Source organism: Poecile atricapillus, chromosome 1 (genome assembly GCF_030490865.1).
Source record: "Poecile atricapillus isolate bPoeAtr1 chromosome 1, bPoeAtr1.hap1, whole genome shotgun sequence".
In the NCBI taxonomy this organism is placed as follows: Eukaryota; Metazoa; Chordata; class Aves; order Passeriformes; family Paridae; genus Poecile; species Poecile atricapillus.
The window spans coordinates 128,043,467-128,067,302 of NC_081249.1; the positions used below are offsets into that span (position 1 = coordinate 128,043,467).

A 23,836-nucleotide genomic window follows, 5' to 3' on the forward strand; every position below is an offset into this window, starting at 1 on the left:
GTCTAACTCAGAAGGAAGTCACCACACACAGTTTTGCCAGTTTGTGAAAGCTTTCACCATTTCACTCATTTATTCTACCTCTCATGTCAGTTCCATTGTTCCATAACAGTTAAGGTTTTACAGCCTCAAAATAATAAACGCATTTTCTGTTCACATTTTACAAGTCTATCCCGCATTGGTTTCACTTTTGAGAAGCAACAATACATGACTTTGAACACCTACTATCACATCAGTGACCTGCAACACCTAGGCAAGGTTTCTCTAAACAGCAAAGTTTAGCTGAGCAGTGAGTCAGGATTTCCTTCTGCAGTTCCATTTTAGTTTTTCCTAGAAAGATATATTCTCTGAGAATATAAAAGAGACGGCAAATGAAAAGACAGCAACTTGTACAGACAAGCCAGACAGAGATGCATCAGTGAACAAGGTTTAGAGCATCCATGGCAGTATTTCTCCAGGCATTCCACATCCTGCTGTTGATCTTGAGGACATGATGAAATATGCTTCACAACTGCTTCCATTATTCTGCAACTTTATCCTTCTGATCTCTACTCATTGAAATGGTTTACAAATATATCAAAATTGACATGAACAGCCCTATTGTGGCCCCATTTTGCACTGGTTCCCTTGACTCCTATGTTTCTCCCCAAATATTACTACAGCCACAATCTCATGTATTACCAAACAACTGTTGCTGCTGTCTAGGACAGTACTTCCATCTTCACCATGTGGACCAGAATATACTGAAGTTGTGTGACAGGTCTGGTTTATTATTTTAGAAAGCAAATCATAACTCTAACTAGGAGTAGAAGTAGACAATAAAGCAGTTTTTTCCCAGAAAACTGATATTAATGCATGTGAACTTGAACACTTCCAAAGAAAATGTCACATCTAATGGAATATTTTTGCTGCTGAAGAAATGTCATCACTTGAAACCAGATCTACAGGGCAGCAAACAATCATTAAGATGCTTTATTGACAATATCCACTCACTGCAAAAGTTTCTGCCTGCAAACAATTAGATCTTAGCTTTTCCATAGTGTTTTATTGGCAGTGGAAAATGCATCAGTACTTTATTGAAAGCAATAAATAATACTGTGATAAAAACAGTTCAAAAGTAGACTGTACATATTGTTACATAATCTGAAAATACACAAAAGATTAATAGAAAAACAGAACAGTAACAATGAATTTCAGTTTTACAAGCAAGTTAAAAGTGGAAAACAAAATAAGAAAAAAGACATGCTATATATATTTTTGCATAATAAATAATGCACCATCTGAACAGATTCTTGCTGGCTTTTTAATATGCCATTTACAAGTGTCAGATACATTTTCTACTCATACAGTCCAAAATGGCTACAACCATCCAAATTAAAGTCCAGACAAGTCTTTAGAACAAGTTTACAAAACACATAGGATGACTTACATAAGAAAAGTAAGGCCTTTATTAGAAGATGCACTGCTTTAGTTTTCAGCCCATTGTACCTTCATCTTTCACTATTCATTTGACAGGAGGCTGCAGTGCTTTAGGATTGGTCCATTAAAACTGGTTCCACCAGTGTCTTTCCACCAAGTGTTTTCAAGCAAAAAGGTCTAGGACATAAAAACCTCTCTGTGGCCTGTGGCTCACAACCAGGAATCATTACGAAGTCTATCTTCCTTAGGGAAGGAAAAGCAAAAATAAAAACAGTCCTCGGTTTATGGCTTGTTTTCAGTCACTGTGAAGAGTCACTACACAAACACAGCAGAGGGTGTTAGGACTGAGGCAATCACTCCTACAGCATGTCCCGCAGGGTTAAGAGTTCCTCCCAGCTTCTCAAACCAGTTCTACTTTAAATAAAGACAAATTGCCACTACTTGACACATCCTCTGTGTGGAAAGGTACAGCTCTGAGAAGAACAACACTCGTGTACCGTCCCTCCTACGTCAACAAAGGCTCACCTGAAAAAAAGCTGGACTTGTTTTCAGATCTAAGCTTAGAGCTCCAAAAGACAAAATATATACTGCTTGGTGTCATGATACTTTTACAAAGGTATTAAAATCCTTTTCACCTTCAGTTTCATTATTAAAAAACAATGATAATTACAGTAACTGCATAATTTACAAAAACCCTATATTGCTCATAGGGACACATACATACAAGCATTACAGTACATTCAGTTGGAAAGACTAAAATTAGAATTAAAAATCAGCAATGATTTGATTTGTAGACTGAATAAAAACAGAAAAAGTAAGTCTATAAATGAGAAGTCACATAAATATAAGAAACATTTAGATTCTAAAATATTTTCTCTATAGTACTCATGAATTTATTTGCTAATTAAAAACTCTGTAATAAAATATCTCAAAGTGTCCATTTAACAAGTATTAACAGGTTAAAGGTTCCAAATGTTCAAAATGCTGCATATCACCGGTAGAAATAGTGTGGGTAAACTGCAAAAACAACAAACAAAAACAACACACAAAAAGAAAAAAAACACAGAAGATTCCATTAGCAGGTTTTAATCACCATTTCATTCCAAGATTGTCACAAACAACTCAGCAGTGCAGCAGTGATGCACAGAATTAGTGCCATGCCACGCTGGATATCATTTTATTGCCGCCTGCAATCTCCAGCTGCAATGCAAATAAAGCAATGAGGGAAAATATTTCTGCCTTGAGGATTTCCATCCCACATCATCTGACTATAGAAAATTCCTGAACCAGGGAGGAGAATCTGGGGTAGAGGAGACTTAAAACTTCAGTTTCTTGCAACTAAAATTACTTTAAGAGAGCCCCTGAGATTAACTGACACACTCATATATCTGAGCTGCTATGTGCAAGAGTTTCCTCTCTCAGCATTTCATATCTAAGAACTCTTTAGAACTCAACTCATACATGCAAAAAGGTTCTGAATTTGAAGAAGCAAATACATGAGTTGGAAGGGATGCTACCAGTAAGAAGAAAGAAGTTGTAAGCAGAGAAGACAGACAATTTACAGTCCATGAAAGATATCAGTAAGGGGAAAAGACCCACTGAATTGACTTTAAAATTCACTGTATTAAAAAAAAAAAAAAAGAAAAAAAAAAGGAAAAAAAAAAGAAAATTCATTTCAGATTTGCTTGCAAAATAAGAGAAGTACTGTGCCATGAGAAAATATAACAGAGGCTGCTGCAGAAATGTTCCAGATCCTGGAGAAAGACAGGACTACAGATCTTCCACAAGCCAGAATACATGGATTTTATGTTAGAACACATCAAACTGCCTTTTATCAGCAGCACTGCTCCCAGCTCCCCAAATTGAGGCTGCAGGTAGCTAAATCCAAACAGCTAGCCTAAGCAATCACAATGGCATGGAGTGTCCAGGAACTGGGAAACTGCAATTATCCCAGTAGCAATTCAATACTGAAGCATGTTTTAGTGGGACAACTCTGACGAGGCAAAGACTTTGAGAGAGCAACAATCTGAGCTACAGTGTCACATTCTGGATTATTTTCTTTCCATCTCTTTCTCCCACCTCCCCACTTCCACTAGCTGTATTTCATCCAAGCTTTGATTTCAACACTTTCTACAGAACTATTTAGCACAGGTCCTTTTGGAGGCTATTTTAAAAACCTCACAGGAACAGAGTACTGACAAAACATGGTATTTCAATTTCACAGTATTCAGTCTTTGTTGTAGGAAATAAACTCGGGATTTCCAATAAAATTACCTACTCTGAAAACCTGGACTGTTTTCTAAGTGTGTAAAACCACTGCAGGAAAATCCCTGCTGCTTTATTTCATAAATAGCTGTGTCAGTGTTATTCCTATCAGCTTTACTCACCAGGAGAAGGCTTTAACAGGAGTAGGTCCTTACTGTAGCAGAATCCAATCTTTGTGTTCCTGATACACTGCCTATTCCAAGAAGCATGGGAAGACATGCAGAACACAGCATGCATGTTAGTTTTCAAAAAAAAAAAACCAAAACAATAAACCTCCACAGCAATGGTGATTACAGCTTTGGTACTCACCCAACTCTAAGGTTACAAGTTAGAAAAGCAGAATTTATTTTACAGTTTGCATATTAACCACTTCTTGTTCCAGGGGCTAACAAAAAGAATTCTAAAATAAATCTGCTTGCCAACTAGCACAGAGAAATTAGCAAAGGTGACTTTGTAAGTTATTTACTACTTTATGTAGTTTGTAATTATTAGATATTTCAAAAAGAAAGTGGTTTTACATGGTAAAGACTTAACTTCTTTCCATTTATAGAATTTTCCACATGAATTCTGGTAAATATTTTGTGACAGTATCTAAAATTTAAAAGAGCTTGCTGAGACTAGCATCATATACAAAAATTGGTTTTTGGAGCTTTATGAATAAATAAGAGTTTTCAGAACCTGAGGCAACTCCAACAGATTGTGTTCTCACCCTGTCTGTTCCAATAAATAAACATTTCATATTCGTTTCTACATGTCTTTTGTAAACTAAATTCAAGTCAAAGTTTATTCTTATGTTGCTACAAGATACGGTTTTTAAACAGACAAGATCCCTCATGTGACAGGTGATCAACTTCCACTTCCAGATGGGATTTTTGGGGTCTGCTTTTCTTGGTTTGGGTTTTTTTTAATTCATATCTGTGTGTGCACACATATACCCAAAGGTCATTAAGTACACAGCAATGAATGAAACAGTGATTTCAAGTATGGTCAGTACTGAAGTGACCACTGCAGGGGGGTTAATGCACCTGTTACTGAAGTTGTACTCAAAATTATCTGAGGGGATTTACTCACATTATTTTTTAATGCATTTTATTGCATTTCAGAAGTAGGGCTCATATTGGTCTAATTACTGTTAATCAGAAATTAAGCATCATGTGATTAAAAGACTCCGACTAAGCTGTCATTTTACTTTCCTAAATTACATTTATTTCTAGCTATGACTCTCATTTTGTTACTCCAGTGATGTAAAAAAGATACTCCACCTCTAGTACAGTTTCCTGAAATGACAAAGCACCCTGTGGTTAAACACAGTGTTATAAATACAACCATGCACAAGGCAGATGCTTTTATGCAGCAAAAAGGTCATTCTGACTTAATTTCCCTGGAATCTCAAGCAAAAAAAAAAGCACATCATGCTTAAAATTATACAAAATCAATACCATCAATCTGCATCTTCTTTGGCTGCATAGAGGGTGAAGACATTGAGGTTGTAACTCTGAAATTTGCAGGAAGAGTCTCTGCTGATCCAGCAGCTAAACCTCTTATGTCCTTTGGTCTAAACTTCTTTCTCCACGAAGGTGCTCTCCTAAAGCTCTTATCATCATCCTGTCATATTGACAAACAACATTAGCAGTGCAAAAAATGTGGGATTGTTACTGACATTAAAAGGATTACTGACAAACTTATGTATCACCATTGAAGGAGGTAATTGTGAGGAAATAAAAAGTGTATTAAATACTGCATTGCCAGCAGGATTTTCCTTAAGCACTTGGGTAAAAGTAACTTAATTACCCAAGTGTATTTTCCTTCTGCTATTAATATATTTGCATCTTTCAAGCAATATTCCCACCTCAGAAATGTAATGCTGCATTTACTAAATGCAGTTTAAGTCCCACTTCCAAAAACATCTTTGGCAAAGAAAGCATTGTGTCAATGCAAATATACCCACTGGGCAGTTCCATTTGACAACTTCCAGTTTAGAAACAGTTCAATCTTTTGAATGCTGTTTCACCTCAGATTTTTTCCCTTGTACAATTAGGAGATAAGTGTCTATATTATTTGAAGAGATCTTCACAAACTGCCCTGTGCCACTATAACGGAACAAACATCTGTTCTCTCAAAGCTCCTTTTGCAGTTTGAAATCTCCAAGGAAAATACCTTAGAAAACCATCAATGCTTTCTGACAGGTTGTTAAAAACTTGGTAGAGCTTCGCAATGGGAACAGAGCTCTCAGGAGCTTCCCCTTCCCCTGTCTTCTTCCTCATCCCAGCACCAATATTTTTGAGACTGGTTTCCTGAGCTGGTTAACCACAGAAGGGTTTTGTCACTTCAGCCTTTATCTGGAACACTTTTGCCTACATGTGCTACCACATCAAATCCCATCAGCAGCAAAGATGAGGCAGCATGGAGCTAATTAAAGCTCTCCTGGGGAAGTAACACCAGCTAGAATCTGTCCACTGGAACACTATCTCCTCTGTGCTGTGGGTGCACAGAACAGCCTCACACACAGAGAGTTTTACACTCTTTTCTGTGCAGTTTATACAATAAAATCACAGGCTACCCAACAGAAATTACTTTGATATGTAAACACACCTGTGGTCTTTTGCACCAATATGAATCAAAATTAACATGAGATTTCTTAAAAAGCCCTCAACATTCTTTAGGATAAAGTGCCTTTATCACAGCTTTTTCACTGCAGGGCTGGTCACTAATTTTCCCGTATTTTAAATAAAGAGGAATCAGCCCAAAGTGCTGTTATTAGACATTAACCATGCAAGCTAGAAAACAAAACTTACAAATCTTCCCAATACTTTCATATTCAAAGTCATCTTACCAAAATACACAAACCCTGCTGTATTTAGAAACTGCCAGAGACAAGGAGTTTCAAGTTAAGGTTTCTGTCACTATTCTGTCAAAAGCTTAGAAAGCTTCAGGCTAAATTCTTTCACTGAGCATTTCTGATAAAGCTTCCAGGACTATAAAATGGGTCAACAACTCGAGTAACTTACTTCATCAAGTCTTCTGTCAGTGCCCATAGCAAGAAGGTTATTGAATTCCCTCTCCAGAACAGCACGAGCCTGAAATTTGTGGTATGAAAGAAATGGAAGTTAATTCCAAAAGATTAGTAATTAGTAACCTATACTGATTTAAAAAACTTGATAGGACCCAAATTGTTTAGTGCTTTCTTATCAGATGAATAAACATACTCCATACTTGAAATGTCAGTACTTGAAAAGTTACAATTTAACTGGTAACATATTAAAAATTTAAGGAAGACTTAACAGCTCCCCTCTACTTGTGGCATGAAAGTTCATGATTCTGCCTCAAACTTAATTATTTCAGAGTAAATACTACCAAACTACAAAACTGATGAGTTTCACACTACTGTTGTGAAGATGGGCCATGAGGAAAATATTCAAACAATTTTTTTGTCAAGCAGATTTACCAATGAGGATTGTTATTAACAACTAGAAAACCATTAGAAAAGCACGATTTTTTGTCTTGTGCGACAATGGACAACTTTGCATTGCTGAAGTTTCTAGATGCTCTTAACTGCAAATATAACCGAACAGCTCCATTGTTAACCTTCCTAGGAGGCCTCATCCTTGCTTACACATACCTGTGTGTTTTGAGTGGGGATTTGCAGCAGGAGAGCTAATGCATTGTAATCAAAGGATTCGTCTAAGGCCACAAGCGCACCGTGAACTCCGCTCTCGAGCAGGTTGTTCGCATATTCCTTAAGGCCGATGGACATGACCCAGTGGATCATCCTTTCATTGCTCCACACAAGGACATCTAGGGAGGCAAAACCACAGTGCTAGGCTCATTACAACACCTCTTCTCTGAACCAAATCATCCAGAGTCGTGAACTGGATAATTGAAGTGGAGGGTAAACATATTAGAAGTCTGATGGGAGACATTTCACACCAGAACTTAAATATTCCAAGGAGCAATCCTCTAGAGGAAAGAGATGCACCCACATTTGGGAAGTGAAAAACAACCCACCAGCCACAACCCTCGTTTGGTTGCTACAAGTTAGTTGTGACTCCTAGGAATGATCTCAGGCGCAATTAGCAAGTTAATCACCAAAAGGTATCAATGCTTTAAAAGGAAAATGAAAAGCAGACACAGACCCTTCTAACTAAGCAGGTTTTTAGACTCATATTCAGAAAATACTTTGATACTAGGCAGGGAACAAAATTTCTATGGGAAATCTTGGAAAATAATGAATTCCCAACCCTGCTTTCTCTTATTCCTTCTCTCTTTTACAATAAAGACCATGAATCTGGAAGATATAAATACCTAAGTCACTTGAATATATTTTCATTAACTGCTAGGCATTAAAAGTTACCAGCCACAAACAGCAATAAGATTATGCAGATGTAAAATTATGTCAAAATGGGGAAAATTAGAAAATGAGGACACCCCCCCCCCCAACATGTTCTTAGCTTTCATTCTCCTAAAACATTTCCTTTCAAACTTCAGAGCAGTACGAGTTTCAAAAATGTTCACATTTGTAGCATAAGTAAATGATTTAATGATGTGCTTTATCATTCAGTGTTCAGGACCTACATCCAGACATGCCTCGTGCATTTAACACTTGATATTTTATAAATGGTTCCATCCTCTAAAGCCTTTTCTTTGTTAATGAACTTTTGAGGCTGTTCAGTGAAAACATGGCAGAATCAGACTGAGGTGAAGACAATGCACTAACCCTTAATTTCATTCTGGCTTTCTTCTCTTTTTCTTTCTAGCTCTTTTCGATCGTAATTCAGTCTTCGGAGGCACATAATTCCACACTGAAAACTGTTTCTGTTTGGACAAGAGAAAAAAAAATAAATAAAATCAGGAAAAATATTTAGAGATAATGGAAAAATTTAACTGTGGGTGAGGCTTCCAGCTTCAACTTCCTTACCTGTGAAAGCTGTCCACCATTTTCAGCTGCCCACGCAAGTCTTTTTTAGTTAAGTGATCCAGCATCCGAGCATCCACCAGACATTCCATGAAGTAGCTGCGGTACTGAGGGAGCCCCAGGCTTGGCAGCCACTCATTGCCAATCCACTCATGGTTCATGTCACCATAGGCTAATGTCTGGTTTGAAAATAAAATAAGGGACAAGCTTATTGAAATGGGAAATGAAAAAAGAAAAGCTGTTTTAGACAACCTATTTTAAAGAAACTGCTTATTTGATTTTTGGTCTGTAAAGCTAAGCACATCAGAATACTGAATACTACATGTGTGTTTTCCAAAGAAGTCACCCCCATGGCAAAAAGCAAGTTCAGATATTCACATCAGCAAGTAAAACTGCCCCAATTTATACCAAGATATAGCATGACAAAATATGCAAGAGCTAATAAAATTTTAGAAGAGGCTAATTTACATGGTTGGATAGCAAAAGCCATAGAATTTCATTGTGTTGAGATGTTGTAAATTCTCTCTTCAAAACTGGGGGGGAATCTTATTTTTCATGTGACTTTTTAAGGAAAAGATATCAGAAAAATAACTGCAGGCCTTTTAAAATACTGTTTTCAGAAACTGATAAAACCCTGCTACTGAAGAAAAAGCCATTATAAATGGCTTATCCTAAAAGAGACTTTCCTCATTACAGTTTTGATCTGCAAATCACCCGTCATTTTTTTAGAGAAAAAAGTCTATAAAGATGAGAGTTTGTAACTACATTCCTAATCACTCCTTGGGCAACAATACCCAGAAGCTCCTTTTTTCAAAAGTATAATAATTCTAATTTTTCTGTTAAAAGTCAAAACCTGTATTTCTCCTCTAGAGGAAGCACTTTCCAGAAAGGAGCAAGGCCACAGGGAAATGCACCTCTCCAAGCCATCAGAAGGTAGAAGAGTGAAAGAGCTCCTTACTCTGGGTCTGTATCAGTGACAATCAACAAATGAGTTGAGCTGAGATATAGTTAATTGGACTTAAACCAGGTTTAAGCTGGAGGGCAGTCAAGCAAGAAGAACCCATACTGTCCAAAGATATGTATCATGGATAAATCCCAAGTTTTGTTTCTATCCCTGTATAAATACTCAGCCTCAAAATACAATTAGTATTTGCCTCAAATACAATTAGGATTTGCCACCACTTTATGGCAAAACAATCAATCAAGGGGGATTACAGAATTAGTGCATAGAAATCTACTTAACCATCCAGGGCCAGGATATCTTGTGTCACACCTGGGATGGTGGCTGGGTTGGACAAGGACTTTCTGCACAGAGCAGATATTCCTCTTGGAATTCTGGCTTCCGCAGAGAGCCATACCCCACCAAAACATTAAAATATTTAAATCACACGTATTTCCCAAGTATGCATTGTACAGAGATAAGCCTGCAGCTTCCCCCTCTCCCAATCCCCAGGTCACACCCAGAATCATTAAAAGATGCTGGCCTAAAGGAAAAACAAATTATTTCATGCTGTAATGATTGTGACAGTTTACATACAGTCTGTAATATTAGATAAAGTTTCCAACCTGAGCCCAGCTTCCCTCCTCATCTTCCTGTTAGGTGGTTAGGAAAGCAAAAGAACACACACATATTAGTGGTTAAGTTTAGTAAGGAGGTCAAAGTTAATGGTGCACTGCAAGACTCTAAATCTACTGCATACCAAAAAAATCTAGATAAAGCAAGCATCATGCAATGTAAAAAATTATACACAAGGCACTTATTTCTGTATGAGAAGTTGCAAACCCCATCTACTGATTCAAGTTTTCTGGAGAGAAAAAATTTCTGCACCAATAATTCAATTTGTCTATTTGTCAATCAAGTCAGAGCTCCATTTTACAGATTAGAGTTTTGTTTACAATCTTATCAACGTTGATTTTTTTTTTTCCTCCCTTCTGGAAAAAAGTTATCAAGATGCAGATTACAAGGTTAGTAATTAGAAGAAGCAATGATCCATAATTTTAGTGCATTAATTTGAAGAAAAAAAAAAAGGCAAAAAAGTACTTGATTCATATGTTCAAGAAGTAGGAAAAGCACTCTAAGGTAGAGAAGTGGCAACACTGTAAACTAACCGTTTGTTGTGTGGCTGTAAGATTTTCCATCTCTTCATGTGTTACCCAGACATTTCCCGTGGTCTAATATGAGCCCACAGGGAATCAATCCCATCCAGTGAAAGGAAAGCAGTAACAAAGAGGAGAGGTTGCAGAACAGATAAGCAATCGGTACATGTAAGGAGCAGGCATGGGCAAAGCAATGGTCTCTAGGTCAGGTACAGCTACTGACAGTCATGGCATGCAATAAAAGCCTACTCACAGGGATCAACTTCCTTCACAGATATTAACAAAACTGAGCAGCAGAAACAGCTGACAGGATTTAATTAATGGGTAAACACTTGGCTCTGCTCTTATCTGAACAATACATTTGTAATCTAGCACATAACCCCTGGAAAAACTTTAGATTGCAGGGCAGACAGACTCATGAGAGAAAATTCCCACTAAGTGTCTAAATTTAGGCACTTCTAGTGGTCACTATAGAGATACAGGTGACTCCTAGATCATATAGTCTGAATTAATTTGAGTTAATCACTTTATAGCTGCATTAAGAGCCGCCAACTATCCTACAAATATGTGTGCACACTTGTATACATCATCTGTATTTTAAATTCTCTGGAGGCCAAAAGATGAGGCCAATAACACAAACTCTAAATACTTTGCATCATGTACTTAGACTGAAATAAATTTATCTTTTCCTCGAGAAAAAAATTGCAGTTATTCCTTTAATTAACTTCCATGGAAGGAAGGAACAGTCTGTATTTAAGTAATGTGTTCCTTTCCAGAAATTCTTAGTAGAAGTTCAGTTCTAAGTTTACAGTCAAATGTGGGGAAATTCTAAGTGTTAAATGCTGCACGAGTTTTCTTACCGTCCTTGAGGTGGGAGGGGCAGAGGGGCTGGTTAGGGACATGATTTCCTGGATGGCCAGGCGGAGCTTGAGCCTGTGCAGGGGATTGCTGATGCCGATTTCCCGCTGGATTTCCGTGTCAGACAGGGCTGACATGATAGCACCGCTTTTCACATTGGCTCGGCAGGCAGCCACGTACCAGGCTGGCATCCCCACCCACAGCTGGAACACAGAAAGAAGGAAGTAAACAGGATTTGGAAAACATTCCTGCCTCCAAGCCTGCAGAGTCTATACAAGTCTGTATATTGAGGGGGCTTTTTATTCATTTTGGGAGGACCACTCACCTCCAGCCACACCACCACAGTGGGCCCATCCCACTGTGCAAAAGGCAAACCCTGTCTCCTGGCTTCCTCCAGCAATTCGTGCCTACAATTACAGAAACAGTCATTAGTTATAATGGATGTCACAATTTCAGCACTACACTCGCGTCACTACCTTCTTTCCAATAGTTAACTTATTCCTTTCCCAACCAGCCTTATATGATCCACCCCCTCAAGCAGGTATAGCACATGTACAAGCACTACATAGGGATGAAAGCTGAATTGGGCAGGAAATCTGAGAACAGCAGAGGTGTGGATCTTGCCTTTCAGAACTTTGTGTCTGAAGCCTCTACTTGATACTCTACCCAACACTCCCAACCCAAAGTGGAGATGTCAGGCTTATTGGCAATCAGATTCTCAACTGCTCAGTTTTCTGCCCAGAAAAGGTGAACCAAAGCAGTCATTTCTCCTCAGCATGTGCAGATTTGAAACCTGTGGCAACACATGAATACATCAGACATGCCTGTCCATCAGGCTATGAGGGCTGGACACTGGGCCAGCAACCATTTCAGTGGTGAACTTCAGCCTGTCAGAACATCAGGCACAGAATTGCCAAACATAACTCTGGTTGTGTGAAGCTATCTTGACAGGCTGTGTACCAAAACTCAGCTTTCATCTTCCCTGATGACACCATTTCCTTTGTTGTTCTGAAACAGATGTGCCTGAAGTTTAATATTGACAATTCAGCTCCCAGAGACAATGGATGCTCACAACATCCCTATAAATAGCTGCCCAAAATGTACGATAAACCAAAGGACAAACACTAGAACTGTGGGTAAAAGCATGCAATACTACTTGGATATGCCTGGCTGAAAACATGGAGAAAGCCTAAAAAAAGCATTTTTACACTGCCTTTGAAAGCCAGCTGTCTATGGTTAAATCTCCACTCATTCTCCTTTGAACATCTGAAAAAACAACTTCCCCTAATTATTCTGATTTTACTGTTCTTTATTCATGCCTGCCAGTGTTGAATTAAGCTTTGCTGCAATACTAGAGAGTCAAGATCCTATATTATGTATTTACCATTTTCTCACTATTTAAATCAAATAAAATCTCTTTGCCTTTTGAACTGTCTCACTGGATAGATCTAAGATAATAACATTTTTAGAAGTTATGGGAATTAAAATACACAAGGTACACCTTGAAGTGTGATTAGTGACAGACAAGGAGCTTTTTTTGCTACTCCTACAAAATGGAAACACAGCATTCAGCTCTTTTAGACACATCTGAGACCCTCATGTTATATTGGTAGGTAATTAAATATTAAAAAGCAATCAATGAAGCAATAAATATACTAGCAACTGCTTTATCAATAGACAGCACTTCTGCACCTGCAGACCAATAAATTCCTACTGCTCTGGAAGAACCTCCCAGTAATTTGTCCTAATTAAATGTGCTTCCCAGGAATGGGAAAAGGAGAAGAAGGAAGGCACTCCCAGACAACTGGTTACAAATCATCATTCTAGGTACTGTTTTGGGATCCATCCATTAAGGTGGAACAGTGTTCAGCAGTCAACAGCTCAACTGCTAAATTTCACGACCAAAGAAGACAATAAAAGCTCAGACATATTTGTACACTTCAAAAAGATACATATATTTCTAAATTGAGAATAAAGGATCAGCTATTTCCATGCTACTGTGGAACATACTACATTCACTCCACAATCTATTAGCCCTGAACATATTTAGTTCTGCTTTTCTTTGTTGTTTAAAGATTTAAAAATTAGAAAAATAAATTAATAAGGTCATATGAAACACTGTTTGGTAAGAACAGAATAAAGTGCTTAATACTGTATTTGCCAGAAAGGAACATACAGTTTTTTCCAAGTACTTCAGCTTCCAAATTGGTGTCTATGCCTTCCTTTTTGGTGGCTGTATTGCATGGAGTTCAGAGAGTATCAGTGTTATTTCTGGTTGTTTTTTAAGTCTGATTGTATACTTCATGGTAACCATGAAACAGGGAATCCTTTGGAGCAGAATACAAGGGATACATCAAAAATGTAAGGAGAGGTTATGATGCCAACTTGAAACTCATGGTGGCATTGTAGGCAGAAAATGATTGTGTGATGGAGGAAAACACATAAAAATAGAAACAAATAAAGAAAAAAGTGTTCATGAGATGACTTTATGCAGAAATTATTCAATGAATCCAAAGAGGAAAGCAACCATGAAGTGGAAAATTAATTGCAGAATTTGTTCATGTGCAGTAAGAGATAAAAAACTTGCTTGCACAGGAAATCCTTAACCCCAAAGCTCAAGATGTAGCCCAGGCACAAAACATCTCATAGGAAAAATTCAGAAGCAGCTGCTGTTTCATTTGCAAATGATGCATTGATGTTTTTTTCCTACAGCAGGGAACTTCCCTTTTCCCACTATTCACTTCAAAGTCCACCAAGACACTCGTTGCATTCCAGCAAAATGTTGATCAGATCCCAGAAAGATCACAACTGCCAGGCCAACTGAGTCTCACAGCCCAACCATTATACCAGCTAGGAAATGGGCAAAATTCAGCCCCATATCTTTGTGAGGAAAAAAAATATTGCAGTGGTCTCAACAGTGTTAACAGATGGTACAAACCTGGCCCTGTGAAGGATAAAAGAACACCAAAGGAGTAGATGGCTACTGGAATAACTCCTATGTGACAAAACCAAGGCATAGATGTCTGGAGACTTAGTTAAAAACATGGCTGAGCTTCCCTTGGAACAGGAGCCCAAACATGCTGCTGCAAGGGAGGAAAGCTTGTTGTTAGACACATTCCAGAGGCACCTCACAGCAGCTGGGGAAGGCAAAAGCTGTGGTCACAGTGAGTGAGAGATTATGTCAAAGCTGCAGGTGGTGTCCGATGCAGCAGAGACTGCACAGGACTGTCTAGAGACAGTGTGAAGTATCTGTGTTCAGAAGGGCTCTTGGCAGGAGAGTATACGCTCACCCCACAAGGAAAATAAAGCAGGCCGGAGCAACCTCACTTTGTCACTGGATGAAGACAGCATGGGAATGCATACATGTGGAGCTCACAGCCAGAGGGAAATGCTGTATCCCAGATTTCTTGGATGGAACTGAAAAGGACTGATTTGGAAGAAGTTCAGAACACAGTAAACACTTCAATGTGGGGAAGAGAGTGATACTGATGGAAGTGACAGAGCTTCAGGGTGTAAAAACTGAGAAGCAACAGTTGTAAAACATGAGATGGAAACAGGCAGAGCATCAGGGGAAAGTTAATACCCTTATTTGAGACTGAGTTTGGGGACGTAGTGTTTCATATGTGTTACCTTAAATTTAGGGTTGCCTTCCTTTTTGATAAATACAGTACTAAGTTGGTTGTGCTGTACACAGAAAAGCACACAGTTGTGGCAAATACTGTCACTACCACAGCTCACACAGGAGGTGAACACAGCACTATAAACGACTTAGGTTTAGTAAAAACACCAAACGACACTTTTACAGAAATACATCTGCCTTGGAAACACAAATACCTACTACTGCTAAACAACTTTCAAATCCCAGATTAGAAAACTAATTCTAAGAGGGTTTAATATTTCCACTATAAAAGCTCACACCATGCAAATTAAGACAAGACACCAAACTAGCTTTCACACTGAACTAGGTGGCACTGGATTTATTTCAGCAACACATTTCTTTTGAATCTAGTATTTCCTCTCATGATCAGACTTTTTTGAAGAAAGATGTTTTAATATATTGCTAAAAAATCCAAATGGGTTTTATCATACTTGCACAACAATTCTAATAAAAATAAATACAAACTTACCCTGATTTTGCACTACCACATCAAATGGTAAAGAAAAGGAAAATAAAATAATGAAAGACAAACAGAAAACTAGGATTAAACTGAACTCAAAAAACAGACAAATAATGTGTACTGTAATTTAATTCTGTAACTATAAATAGGTTTTTGTTAGCAGACACTGAACCCTGCCCTCAGTCTGTTTGTGCACATGCAAGCAGAAATCAGAAAGATAAATGAGCAAATAGGGATTAGAGACAGCTATAAATAGAATGAACTGTCATTGTTCCAAGCATTCAGGTAGCTGGAATTCTTTTTGCTGAATACAAGGTTTCGTAAGCAAACCGTCAGTCAGAATTTGTTTTAACCCACCCTCCTCCAGTATCAGATTGAAAAGCAATTTAGAGCAGCTTTACCACCTTTTTGTTTTGATAAGGAGCATCTCAAGAAGGCAGCAAGGAATCTTTGACCCCTTGTGGTAATATTGCTTCCCATGTTCAGAAAACCCCTCAGGATTCTGAACAGTTGCATGAAAGCATATTACTTGGATTTTTCAAATGACAGACCTAGATTGCATTAATTTCACTGCATGGTAGAGAACAGAAGGTTCCTGGGAAACCTTAGAGCCCTTTCCAGTACCTCAAGGAGCTGTGAAAGAGATGGAGAAGGGCTTTGGAATGGAGATGGACAGAGCTATGGAATGCAATTCCAAACTAAAAGTTTTTATTTGTTTAAAAGAGACAGCTGCCTTTTAAGCCATCTGCAACATGCAGTCATAAATCATATTTTAAGTAATACCAGTAAATTTTTGAAAAGCAGAATGTTTACAAGACAAGCCATGATTTATCTGCAACTGCACTTCTTGCATTTCTTAAAGCAAGACAATATGGATTGTTTCACTTGAGAATGAAACTTGTGGCTGGTATTGAGAAATACCTATATTGCTCAAAGAACAGACCTTACCACTATTTATATATGACCAGACTAAAACTATTTATTCAACCAAGATGTGGTATGACTTTAAAGCACTGTAGAAAAGGGAAAATACCAGATCATAATAATATATGATTGCCTTCAGAGCAGCAGTCTGAAGAAAAACAGCTGAGCCTTCTGTTATCCAAATAAACCCACATTCCATTCCGACTTTTCAAACCAACACACTGCTGGTTTTCATTAGCAGCCACCAGGCATTATTCTTATTAGTTAATAGAACTTAGGTACTGCAAGAAATCCCTCTCAAAGGGAAAATTAGCACCTTTTCTTTTCAACATTTACTGTCTGTCTTCAGAAGGGAAGGAAAGTCTGATCTTCATCATTTTTTTGACAGCTGAACAGAACAGAAGCAGCAGAAGTTTGAGGTATATGGCTCAGCACTGGGGGGAAAAATGCAAGAAATGCCTGATACTACTTATATAAATTTGAGTGTTTCCTGTATTATCATATAAGCATCAAGTCAGGATTTCCACCAGTAGCAGTATCTGTTTTTCACCTATGATTAGCCTTTGCTTCATCTGTTCCAAGTCTGGAAACAACAAAGCATGCAAACAGACATTCCAAAGGTGAGCAGTAAACTAAAGATTTTCTGGGACAGATGAAAAAAATTCTCATGACTCAGGAAAAGGTAACTGCATACAAAGTGCCATAAAAAAAGGAATAGTCACAATTGATTAAAAAAAAAAAAAAAAGAAACTAGGGCTATATGCTGTGCAAGGAAAAAGATTTCAGCGGACAATCTTAAACAGGAGTGAAAAAATTAGTGAAGAGAGAAGCTGCCAGCAGCTGCAACACAAAGGGATGGAAAAACTAAACAGAAAATTCATACACAGGGATGTCTGCACACAGTTTTCTCATGCTTCCCTTCTGTCAATTCCTCCACACTCTGGAACAAAGAACAGCCAAGGGCAACTTTGGGAAATTTCCTATTTGAATTAAAGGTACTTTTAATTTATTATATTTAATAATTCCCAAGGCAGGTATGAAATATAATTTAGGGAGAATCTGGTTGAGAGTCCACTTCTATCTCCAAATTTCTTTATTACAGTAGACCAATTGTAAGTTTTCTGCTTAAATTCCTTTCAAACTTACCATGACCTATGCTGCTATTAATGTTCTGGAAAAATAGTAAAAAAAATAAATTTACAGATGCTTCTTAGCCATAACACCATATTAGGAAAAAACACTCCAAAACCAAACAAAAAATAAAACCACAGCATTTTAAAACAAAGCAATACATGAATAACACAGGATTAAAAATCTTTGATAACTTACTTCTTCTGCATTTTCCTGTTTTTCTCTGCCTGACCTCCAAGTTTGCTGAGACCTAAGGCATCCTGAGAGGAACCATCTGCTTCTCCCATGCCACCTACAAAAAACACCAAACTCAAGTCACTCTCAATTTTATCCTTTGTAGTATTACTGATCAGGAATGTGCAAAACCAAACCCCCAAGGCCATCTCTCTCACTGTGTAAGAAAAAGCAAACCAACCTTGTCCTAGAGATTCCTTGCTTCCTTGTCCAGGTCGTCCCTTTTCCTTCTTGCCAAACAGGCGGCCAATGGAGGATTTGATCCCCTTCTTTTTGGGGGCTTTGTGAAGGGAATCTTGGCTGCTGTTACTGCTACTAGGATTACTTGTTTGCCCATCTTGTGAACCTGTTGAACTGTACAAAAAAAGAGAGTCATAAAGGAGCCCATGCACAACAAATGCACTAGAGATAAGTTCAGGGTTCTGTGCAAGTTAATCTAAGTTCAGAACTCACTAATGACATTTAAGTTCAGCTTTTATGAGTTATGAAATGTTGAAGGCACAAGCTCCTGACAGAAAGGGGCAGACAGAGTTTGAAATACTTGAGTGGAATCCATCTCAGATACTTAGGTACTTTGAAAAGAGCATCTGTCAATCAAAGTGATGGATTTTGTGAGTTATTTCTCAATTTATAGCTAAATTACATCTGAAAGAGTTAAGAGTCACATTTTTCATATACCAAGCATAGAGCGAACTTAATGCAGACTTTGAGTACCAAAAGAATTCCCATGAAGTCATTCTTAAGCATTAGCAGAATTTACATTCCTAATGTTTATGAAACACAGTCACCCATTCATGTGTTCACACTCCTGACTTTTGAGAAACACTTTAACACTCAGACTAAAATCCTACAGGCTGAACAGCTCTGCAGTTTGGGGTTTAATTCTGATGCTGTGGAACACTAAATTCCTGGTAGTTCTGAGTGATTTCCAGCTACTTACTTCCTAATGTCCCTGATATCTTCGTGGCTCACTGTGTGCAGAGCTCCTTTCTGGACTCTGTCCAGACGCAAAGACCGAGGTGATGAAGGTGGTGATGTCTCACATTTTATGGTGGTTTTGTCATCTCGTACCTCTTCTCTGGAAGCTGGAGACTGATGGAAAAGGAAGGAATACTGAATTACTGAAGTAATTCAGGGACAATACGAAAACACAAAGGCAATACCAACACTACACAAAATAGTGAAAGGAAGAATCTTATTTCAGTGTTAAAGGATTACTCTTGCCCTTACCATTCTGCAGTTGCCTGTTTTTTGCTTGATTTCTTTCTGAATTTGTTACCTTGAGTGACAAACTACTAAACTCAGTGTTAGCTACTAAAATAATAAATTAGCACTTATCTTTTATTCATTTGTAGGGCTATATATAAGAACTAAAGTAATGCCTTCAGCACCATAAAATGAATATACCTGTCCCCAGTTTAAGGAAGTGCAAAGACAAAAAAACTAGAGACCTGTGGAAAGAATTATTAGCAAGATCATTGACTCTGCCAAGTCAGTTTCTACACATCTGTGTGCTACCAAAGCTTGAGTAACAGAAAGAACAACTTATTTGTGTGTAGACTGACAGCTTTTAAAATTAATACTGAAGCACGAAGACTGCAAAGCAGTGGTTGCAAACAGAAAGCAGCACAACAGTCCTCCACACCAGCAAAAACAGGCAAACAAACACAAAAATCCACAAAACAAGCCCACACTTAGGCTAAAATGATAAACCATAATTTTATTACAGAGCTACCCTGCAAATGCTTTATGTTCCTGTTATCCACTAATGAGTTTGGGGACAGGGAGGGAGATGAAGGGGCACACCATGAAATAAACTAAAGATTTTTACCTTTCTACGATGTTTCCTTAAATCACTAGGCTGACAGATGCATGCAAAGAAAAGAAATTTGGAAAAGCTGTATTTATTGTAAACTGTAGCACAGACCTGAGACAACTAGTACAGACAAAATATCTTAGGGAGAATATAAACAACAATTACAACAATGGCACAGAGAGTTACTGGGTATGAAGTACTCCTTAAATCACAGATTACTTAAATGCACCCCTGAAGTGAGGAAAAGGAAACAAAAAAATAAACACTTAGAGTTGGTTATCTACCAAAGTACCACAGATGTTTGAGTGTATTGGGACCATTGGCAAATTAGCACAAAATATGTGCGGCCAAAAAAACCCCAGTAAAGTGCGTGGGGGTGCAAGGTGTCGCTTTGAAAAGGTGAGGACCTGCCTTGAACCTCCAGATCAGCCACAGCAGCCTTAATAAATCATCTGCACTCATCCCTCCTCACAACCCAGGGATTCCTGCAGCTGTTTCCTACACTGCACAAAAAGCAGCCAAGACTTAAGTAATGTCAGACTGCCAACAATAGCTCATTTCTATACAGTAACAGGATTCTGCTCTTTTGACAACTTTCAAGTACTGGAACGTTTGAGCAGGAATTCACCACCACTTTTATTTTATCCTTCCTCCATTGTACCTCACTCCCCAGGGAGTGCTCACCTCTGCCACTGAAGAGAGCAAGAGTTATGCAGACAGCTTATTCAGACTGATGCTGACAAAAGTTAAATTTAGATAATTTGTTTAATAGCTCTCATTATTTAAAATGGCTACAGCCAAAAATAAAGTCGGTACCCTTTGAAGTGGGACAGGGGGGAGAGATGTTTTCCTCCCACAAAGGATAACTTTTAATAGTTTTTGATTTAGACTACATGTAAATTTTGCAGCATTAATATGGAAAGTTTTGTTCAATCTGACTGTAGAGCACTACATGAATGAATCATAAGTTCAGTGAATTATAGAAGGGACCTTTAAAGATGATCTAGTCCCTGCTCAAGTTCTTGACAAAGCACTGCAGACTCATTTTACCATTACTGGATCTTTCATCCATTAAATCTGATGAGCATAAAAATGAAAATTGTTCACCACATGGAATGAACTGCCCACAAGGACTGCTCAAGAGAGCTGTAGGCTTCACCATTTATCATGCTGATGTTTTTTAATCATGAGGGGATTTCATCTGACAGAGCTGCATAACCCCTGGCATTAAGCTAATTTGCCTACATGATCAAAAACTAATGCAACTCTCTATTAAAACATTGGAAGACACAGCAGAACTCAGTCTAATAATTCATGACAGCTCTTCCTAAAGTTTCTAGAAAGCTCTTGTTCTCTAATTCTTGATTTCAAGCTTTCATGAATCAGTTGCCAGGTACAAAATCCATCAAACAACTGCAAACACCACAATCAAGTGACCTCTGTTAGGATCTAAATGCACTATTAGGATCTGAAGTGAACTTAATTACAGTTCACATTTTTTCAGATACACTGGATTTCAGACACGTTCTCCTGATCTAGTTTTGGGGAAAAGAGCTACTTAAATTTGTATACAGTTTTCTGCATGCATCTTTAGCTTAACTAATTATTGTGAAATAGAAGATAGAACACTCCATAATCTGAATTTTGATAGCTCTTTTTAGAAGACGACTGCTTGACCCTGGATATATAGCTATAGCTGGTACAATGATTTTTATTTTAATTCAAAGAAGGCAAAATTATTCCCTTTTATGAAAATAATAGACTTTTTGGTATATGTACACATTAATTTAAAAAAAAAAACAGCAAAATTAATTAGCTGAAATACTTGGTTTTAACTGTTCATTTTACTTAAATTTATGTAAAAATAAGAAAGGGGGAAATTTGTATCTTAATTTTACAGATGTGTTTGTATGCATAAAACAGCTCCTAGAAGGATTCATCTTCCTCAGCAGTAATAGGAATGTCAAAAGAAGGAAAACATCTTTCTCTACTCACTGAATTCCTAAGACTAAACTACTTTATCACCTACAAGGTCTAACAGATACTTCTTTTACCTATCAGGCTTTAATTGCCTAAAACAGAACACTAGCACTCATTAATATTCAAACAGCAGTGATACTGTCCCAGTCTTCAAGATTAATATGCAAATAACTTTTTAGCTGAGTGTTTAGTGGAATAGTGGACTGCTAAAAATAAAGTTTAAAGAAGAAGGAGAAAGTGGATGAAAAGAAAACATTATTTCTTCTAGAAAGAGGAGTCTGAAGAAAGACCATAACAACAGAAGGAATAAATACTTAGGCATGAGATGTTGACCAAATAATAGACTTGAGCTCTGAACGTTTTTCCTAATCATTATGTATCTTACACTTTTTATAGAAGTTGAAAGGAAGCAGTAGAAAAACCTAGAGAAAGGAAAAATACAGCTGAGTAAGCAGGAGAGGAAGGGGCAACCCATTTCCTAGAGAAAAGGAACGCTCGCCCAAGGAAACTGCAGGCAGTGGGTACCCACCAATGTCATGATGCCCAGCCTGTCCACTTCCCTGGCTGGGCTGTGTGGGATGCGCCGGGGTGTGGAGCGGCCGCTGCCAGGCGGGGAGGAGCCGGCCAGGGCCCCACCGTACGCGGGGGGGATGGAGCCCAGCGAGCGGAACCGGCCGTGTGCCTCCAGGCTGCCGCTGCCCACACGGCTCTCAATCTCCTCCGCACGCTGCTCTGTGTTCTCCTTCTCCTCCTGGATCAGTCTGAGGGAAAAAGAGGCTTATAGGAACGTGACATTCCAACAAGGACCATGCAAACAAAATGAGCCATTGAAAGAAGCAGCACTTAGCAGAAAAACATGGAAAAATTACCGTTTTCCAACATATTTTTATCAAAAGCTCCACAGCAGACAGGCCGTACCTGATCTCTTTGTTGATTGCGTCCAACTGTTCCTGCAGCATTATGGCCAAAGTCTGAGCATCAGCCTGACCGCTTGGTGACAGCAGATCAACTGAGCTGAAAATGGTCTCCCTGTCATCCTCCACGTCAGACACATCCACATCACTCTCAAATGCTTGTGCCACATTTGCCAAAACACTGGCTTGCTGGGCCCGCTCCCAATCCTGCTCATTCAGGGTCTGAACCTACAAGAATCCATTAAATTAATAAATCCAAGCTCAAATGGGAAAAACAATACATCTCTACTGCTTATCGAGATGTTCAAAGCAATTTGTATAAGTCCTCTTACATGCTGAACGCATCCACCAAGACAGCAATGTTTAGAGAAATGTAAAAAAAAATAAATAAATGCTGTTGTGTAGGAAACTTTAAATTTCATTTAACTGCAAGATGCAGAACAGGCTCATTGAATCAATTATAACACCACATATTTTGACTATACATGCTTTTAATTACAGTAGAATTTTGCTATCAATTCCATGGGAACTATGGAATCAGTTTTATGTAATGAGTACTCATGTGTCCTGAAAGGAAAAGGAAATTGCTTGCAGAACAGCAACATGTTAAATTAGAGCACAGACACAAAAATAGGACTGCTTCAAGTTGCACTTCACAGGCTTTTTTTTAAAAAAGAGATTAAATTAATAAATAATTCAAAAACAGAACAACAACAACAACAAAGAAAAAAAACTAACAAAAAAACCCACCCAAAACCTAAAAATAAACCCCAACAAAACAAATTTGGAGTTCTAAACGATAATCTTGCAACTATTTGGTAACAATTAAAAGGACCAGCAGCTGTTCATGAGTTGGCAACACATGATCTATAAAATCCAGGAGTTTATTGCCAGGTCCTCCCAATTCTAAAACCTCCCTGCATGTGATCTGTCTCATGTACTGAACAAATCTTTCTGTTTTGCTGTCACACTGTTATTTGTATTTTCCCTCCTTACCTTTGAAGGTTCGTCCCTGAGAGCAGCCAGACGCCCCTTCTGGGGCCGCCTTAGCACAGAGGAGGTGCTGTAGGAGTCTGTGTGAGTGTCCCCCACAGAGGAGGGTGGCACAGGGAATCTGAAATCTGGTCTGCTGCAACACAAAACAAACATTTCATCCTTACAAAGGGAGAAA

General features: G+C 38.2%; 1 protein-coding gene across 6 annotated transcripts in view; it reads right to left on the reverse strand.

Moving 5' to 3' along the window:
* Positions 1–327: 327 nt before the first annotated feature.
* Positions 328–23,836, reverse strand: part of PPFIA1 (PTPRF interacting protein alpha 1) — a 52,465-nt gene continuing 28,956 nt past the window's right edge. The window contains exons 14-29 of one of the 6 annotated variants that reach the window (XM_058843590.1): positions 23,662–23,791; positions 22,670–22,893; positions 22,281–22,512; positions 18,896–19,047; positions 18,137–18,309; positions 17,920–18,013; positions 11,874–11,955; positions 11,551–11,751; positions 10,703–10,765; positions 8,597–8,772; positions 8,396–8,493; positions 7,301–7,476; positions 6,690–6,758; positions 5,121–5,286; positions 3,804–3,874; positions 328–2,433 (exon numbers count right to left, since the gene is read on the reverse strand). In XM_058843590.1, the coding sequence (XP_058699573.1) occupies positions 3,816–3,874; positions 5,121–5,286; positions 6,690–6,758; positions 7,301–7,476; positions 8,396–8,493; positions 8,597–8,772; positions 10,703–10,765; positions 11,551–11,751; positions 11,874–11,955; positions 17,920–18,013; positions 18,137–18,309; positions 18,896–19,047; positions 22,281–22,512; positions 22,670–22,893; positions 23,662–23,791 (2,095 nt within the window). In that variant the 3' untranslated portion in view covers positions 328–2,433; positions 3,804–3,815. The other 5 variants (XM_058843572.1, XM_058843582.1, XM_058843599.1 and 2 more) reach the window with 5 other exon arrangements.